The sequence below is a fragment of the Carlito syrichta genome, unplaced genomic scaffold (assembly GCF_000164805.1).
Source record: "Carlito syrichta isolate Samal-C Ts95f unplaced genomic scaffold, Tarsius_syrichta-2.0.1 Scaffold307218, whole genome shotgun sequence".
Taxonomy (NCBI): Eukaryota; Metazoa; Chordata; class Mammalia; order Primates; family Tarsiidae; genus Carlito; species Carlito syrichta.
The window spans coordinates 11,776-17,685 of record NW_007251314.1 but is presented as its reverse complement, the minus strand read 5'-3'; the positions used below and the strand labels follow the sequence as shown (position 1 = coordinate 17,685).

General features: G+C 54.8%; 1 protein-coding gene across 1 annotated transcript in view; it reads right to left on the bottom strand.

Annotated features, from left to right (window-relative positions):
- PPFIA3 (PTPRF interacting protein alpha 3) overlaps nt 1-5,910 on the bottom strand; it is a 21,965-nt gene that overhangs the window by 10,032 nt on the left and 6,023 nt on the right. Inside the window, exons 9-18 of the mRNA XM_008064175.2 lie at nt 5,799-5,903; nt 5,265-5,348; nt 4,998-5,129; nt 4,500-4,562; nt 4,294-4,373; nt 3,944-4,088; nt 3,258-3,445; nt 1,665-1,887; nt 554-717; nt 295-422 (exon numbers count right to left, since the gene is read on the bottom strand). Coding sequence (XP_008062366.1) covers nt 295-422; nt 554-717; nt 1,665-1,887; nt 3,258-3,445; nt 3,944-4,088; nt 4,294-4,373; nt 4,500-4,562; nt 4,998-5,129; nt 5,265-5,348; nt 5,799-5,903 — 1,312 coding nt within the window. The remainder of the gene's footprint in view (nt 1-294; nt 423-553; nt 718-1,664; nt 1,888-3,257; nt 3,446-3,943; nt 4,089-4,293; nt 4,374-4,499; nt 4,563-4,997; nt 5,130-5,264; nt 5,349-5,798; nt 5,904-5,910) is intronic.

Genomic DNA, 5,910 nt, shown 5'->3' with positions numbered 1-5,910 from the left:
GGGAGCGGCTGCTGCACTCCAGTCTGGGTGACCGAGTGAGACTCCAACTCAAAAAAAAAACAACAAATTGGTAAACGAAATAACAAGTTCATTTGCCCACCCAGTCACCCAGAAGGCCCTTTCCTTTTCCCTCTTCCTCCTGTCTACTTCTTCCAAGTCCTGTCCCTTCCACAGCCTAAGTAAATTGCTAAATGAATAAAGACAAGGACGAATGTCAAACAAATATGGAAAGAAGAAGAAGGAAGAAATGGAGGGAGGGATGGAGGAAGGAAGGGTTGGAATTAGAGTACTCACCCAGAGAGGAGCTGTCCCGGCCTGGGGGTCCCATCCGCCCCTTCTCTTTCTTGCCAAAGAGACGGCCTATAGATGACTTGATGCTCTTCTTCTTGGGGGCTTTGTGCAGGGAATCTGGGGTACCCTCACTGAGTAAGCAGGAGTGAATAAGGGCAGAGCCCTTCTGGGATACTCCCCCTCCTCCCAAATCCTTGTCCACTGCCCTACCTCATCCTCCCAAGCGAGACCCTCCCTATTCCCACCCCTTGTCCCTGCTGACCTTCCCCGTGGGGGTCCCCCATCTTCCATGGACCCTGCCTGCAGTGCCAAGGCCTGGGTCATTCTTTCAAGACGGGCAGAGCGGGGGGTGGGAGGTGGGGTGTCTCCTGGGATGGCTGGCCCCTCCCCTCGTGGAGCACCAGCTTCTTCCTTGGGGACATGATTCTGGGAACAGAGAGGCACAGACACTGGATTAAGTTGGAGGAGTCATGTTAGGGATGCCTCATTGATCGGAATGTCTACTAGTGGTGTCCAGGATGGCCCTATTTTGGTCACCATATCTGAAGGCACCCTAGATTAAGTGGGGATGAGTTTCAGAAACTTAAAAGGCAATAAATACAGTGACCCTGAAGCTTGACAAGCTCACATTTAGAGTTGCTTTGCTTTTGGTGTCAGGAGTGGGATATGCTCGATCTCAACGAAATCGAATGAGTTATAGGAACTGGAAGCAGGAAAGCTAGGTTCAAGGAAATAAAATAGGACCAGTATCTCTTTGCCTCCTTCAAAGGTCAATTCTGAGGATCTAATTGTAGTTCTCAAATGTATGTTTAGTCACAGAAACATTTTTTTAAATCCTTACAGAACTTGATGCATAAGACAAGTAAAACTAGACAGGTTAGGGTTCAGAAACTCAATGTCCCAATCTTCCCTTTGCCCTTTGAGCTGGAACCTTTAGGAAAAGCTAAGGTTGCTTTGAAAAACCACTGGAAGCTGAGTGCAGTGGCTCATGCCTATAATCCCAGAGTCAGAGGTAAGAGGATTGCCTGAGTCCAGGGGTTCAAAACCAACCTGGCCAACTTGGTGAGACCTCAGTTCTACAATAATAAAAAAAAAAATTAGTCATGCGGTAGCACACGCCTGTGGTTCCAGCTACTCGGAAGGCTGAGGTGGAAGGATCACCTGAGCCCAGCAGGTCGAGGTTGCAGTGGGCATGAGCATGCCACTACACTCCAGTCTTCCAGCCTGGGCGACAGAGAGAGACTCCAACTCAAAGAAAGAAAGAAACAAAGAAAAACCACTGGTATGAGGGGTTATTGTTGACATGTGTTGAGGTACCCTGCTTCTGACCCCGCCCATCCTCCCACCAGCCAGGGAGACTTCAGAACACTCACAGTCTTGTCAGTGCCCTCACGGGCAGGACTGGGGGGTGCCAGGCGGGGTGTTGAATGGCCAGAGCTGGGAGGGGAAGGGCTGGCAAGGGTGGAGGTGGTGAGGGAGGGGGGCAGTGAGCAGCTGCTGCGGTAGCGGCCCAGTGAGTCCAGGCCAGAGCTGGAAACCCGGCTCTCCAACTCCTCTGCTCTCTGTTCTGTTGTGTCCTTCTCCTCTTGGATTAGCCTGAGGAGGGAGATTGGGGAGGCTGGTGAGAGAACTGTGGCAGACAGAGAGAGAGAGAGAGAGAGAGAGAGAGAGAGAGAGAGAGAAATGCCAGAAAGACTTGGTGGGGCAGGAGGAATTTGGGGGAAAGCACCATGAAGTTAGAGGGTTTTGGTGGATTTGTGAAAGCCTCACAGGTTCAAAAGGAGTCGGACGGGTCATGATAGTCTCAGGAATTCATGGAAGGATTATGGCTGTCAGGCTGATCAGGGTTTGCCTCAGGCGACCCTGATGGTAAACCAAGTGGTTCTGGAAAATCATAAAGGGATTACTATGGGCAAGAGGTCAAGTTTCAAGGAGGAATGCAAGAACAAGGTAATAATATAGCAGGGTAGCCGGGTTCGGTGGCTCAGCCTGTAATCCCGTGCCTTTGGGAGGCTGAGGTGAATGGATTGCCTGAGCCCGCAGGTTCAAGACCCGCCTGGGCAGTGAGACCTCATCTCTACAATCAATCAAAAAATCAGCCGGGTGTGGTAGCGCACGCCTGTAATTCCGGCTACTCGGAAGGCTGTGGCGGAAGGATCGCCAGAGCCCAGCAGGCGAGGCTGCGGTGGCCAGGAGCGGCCACTGCACTCCAGTCTGGGTGACTGAGTGAGACTCCAACTCAAAAAAAATAATAATAATAATAATAAGAGCAGGGTGAGATCAGAGACCCTGTGGTCAGTCTAGGATCAAGGAAGGTCATGGAGTCATTCAGTATGTGAGAGTCAATAGATCATGTCAGAGTCTGAATGGAAGATGCTGGTCATGTTGGTATATTTGCTGGGGGCCCATGGGGAGTGTATTATAGGTGAATTGCAAAATAGGGCAACTGCCAGTGAATTAGGGATAATTTACATCACCAGGGACTTCTTAATAAATTCAGAACTTTTGTTATATTAGGTAGAAATTCTTGGTATATGGAGTTGAAGTTCTTGATGAATGTGTTAGGATGAGGTTATTGGTATTTTGGATTGGGGACTTTGTTGTGCTCTATTGAGATTCTTGGGGGTACTAAAAAAGTCTGGGTTTTGCTTATGTAAAGTCACAAAATCCAGTGTATTGGAAGGTCACTAATGTAACTGAGTTGAGAATTTGGGTATTTGGGAGTGTAGTCTTTGATATGTTGGGAAATGATGAGTGCTGGCTGGGGGATATTATATGCCTATAGCACATGGAAGACTTCTGGGTGTATCCTGGGGGATTCCTGGACACCAGAGGGAGTGTTGGGTTGGGAGAGTTCCTTGAGGACAGTGGGACAGGAGATGGGCTCAGGAGAGACTCGTCCCCAGAACAAGAGGGGCTGTGGGGCCAGCTCAAGCTGGGCGGGGCAGGACTGGGCCAGGGCTCACTTGATCTCCTTGTTGATGGCCTCCAGCTGTTCCTGAAGCATGATGGCCAGGGTCTGCACATCAGCCTGCCCACTGGGGGACAGCAGCTCGGCCCCAAACATCCCCTCTGCCTCCTCTTCATCTGAGCCATCCAGCTCTCCAGGGAATGGGGGTGGTATGGAGCCTGCAGGGGCAGACCGCTCCCAATCCTGTCTCTGTGTGGGGACAAAGGGATGCCAGGTGGGTGGGTGCCGAGATTGGCACTGAAGGTCTTTGCTCACGGAGTCTTACCTTGCCCACCCCTAACCCACCACATGCCAACACTTTTCCCAGCCCAGCTTCCTCCCTTGACAGGTCCCTCCCTCAGCCCTCTCCAAACCACGCCCATGCCTCCGTCCCCTCCTCTGAGTCTCTTGACCTCGCCCACTTCTCTTCTATACCCGGCCCCGCCCACTCTGGGATTGTATACCCCTTCCTGCATCCCATCATTACTCTCGGGTTCTCACCAGGTAGCAGAGCATCCACATAAAAAGATATTCAAGCAAGAGCAGATGACAGAAGGCATGGAAAAGAGAGAAGACATGGTGAGTCCAGGAGACCCAGCCTCTCAACCCAGCCTCCTCCTGGAGCCCCGCATATTGGATTCCATTTCCCACCACTGCCCGCCTGAGCCCTGCTCAGTCCAAGCCCCAGAGGCAGCTGCTGACCTTGGAGGACTCATCCTTGACCCCTGACCAGCGGCCCCTCTTGCCTGCCCGGCCACTGCCAGCTGCATAGGGATCCAGGTGGGCACCAGAAGGTAACGTGGGTGCCTGGGAGTAACGGAGCTCCAGAGCACTGCCAGGGAGAGACCTGCGGGCATCGTGAGTGCAGTCAGGAACCAAGAGGAAAAAAGAACAGAAGTCAGGGGTCACAGAGACAGGTCTGGGGCCAAGGGTCATGAAGTCAGGGTCAAAAACAAGAGGAAGTCTCAGGAGGACAAGGGAGTGGGGATGAGAAGGGTGAGCTCGGCCAAGGGGCCTCTGTGGGCAAGGGTGGGCAGGAGGGCTGCTGTCACCTGGAGTAGGAGGATGGTGGCCTTCCCCGCAGCTGGTCAATTTCCATCTGCATCCGCTCCATTTCAGCCAAGAGCTGTTCCTGGAGTGCAGGTGTTGGAGGTGTCAGGTCAGAATCTGCCCTGTCCCTGGGGAACCAGCCGTGGTGACCCCAACCTCAGTGATCCCTGCTCTACTTCCCTCCTCCTGTCCCTCCAGGTGTGTCTACCTTGTTAAGCAACAGTTCATCCTGAAGCTTCTTCATGTTGGCGATCTCCTCGCTCAGTGAGTTCTGTGGGGATGAGGCGGAGTGAGGGAGCGGGACCTGAAGGGGGTATGCCCTAGGGGCTACACGCAGCCACCAGTGCTCAGGACAGGCCTGAGGGGACCCAGGAGGAATGAGATGAGCACAAATAGCGACTCGCAGGAGAGGAAGAGAAGATGCATCTGGGGAGAGGAGTCCTGGGAGCCCCAGATGGAACTTCCTGTGCAATCCCAGAGGATTCCGGGTTTGAGAGTCCATAGGGTTGGAGGTTTTAGGCAAAGCCAAGGACTCAGAATTCAGCTCTTGGAATGTCTAGACTGGGCAAAAAGTGGTCTGTGCCCTACAACAGAGAAGTCTGTCGAATTCAGGACGCCTAGGGTTAGGGAGATCTCTGATAGTGGGTCTGGGGGAAGGGTCTGGGGTCCAGGATTCCTGGTCATGGCAGCCCTGGGTCGGGCGCACCTTTTCTTCCAGCGCCCCCATGCGCTCCTTGAGGTGAAGCTGTAACCGCTCGTTGGACTCGCTGAGCAGCTTGTCCACTGTCTCGGACAGCCGCTTATTGTGGTCATCGTTCATTTTCTCCCGCTGCCGGGCCTGCCGAGGGGAGAGCAGAGCTGCTCAAGACTATCCTGCCCAGAGCTCCACCCTCGCCCTGAGCCCCGCCCCAACCCTGCCCCTCTCTCTAAGCCCCGCCCACCCAACCCTCTCTTCACTTCTCAGTCCCCTCACCCGCTGCAGCTCCTGGTTCTTCTCTTCCAACTGGGCCTCCAGCTGCCGAAGCCGCTCCTCAAAGTTCCCATGGCGTTCCTCAGCCTAGTGGACGGAAGCCATGGCATATGACTTTACCCTCGGGGATGCACCCGGCTCCAAGCCCCGCCTCCTTCTAGGCTGAGTGCCAGGCCCCGCCCCCAGAGCACCAGGCCCCTCCCCTGCACCTGTGATTCAGGTCCCGCCCCTGTGTCTAGTCTACCTTCTCAGGCCCACTTCCATCCATCTCAGATTCCGGCCCCCCCAGCCTTTCAGTCCAGACTAGAGAACCTCCCTTTCCAACCCGTGCCCGCGCAACCCTCCGGCCCGCCCCCTCCTCATGCCAAGTCGGGTCCCTTTCCCCGACCCCAGGCCGCCCCCCTTCCCCAGCATCCAGGCTGCAGGTCCCGCTCCTACCTCTCCAGACACACAGCCCCGCCTCCTCCAGGTCCCTCCACCCCCCCACACACACACAGACTCAAGGCCCCGCCCACCCCCACCCGCGGCCCCCCCCACCTTGTTGAGCGCTGCCACGCGCTGGGCCAGCTGGGCCTCGATCTCGGGCAAGGTCTCCGCCTTTTGCAGCGTCTGCTGCAGCTTCTGCTTGGCGTCGTCCAGCCACTCGGCC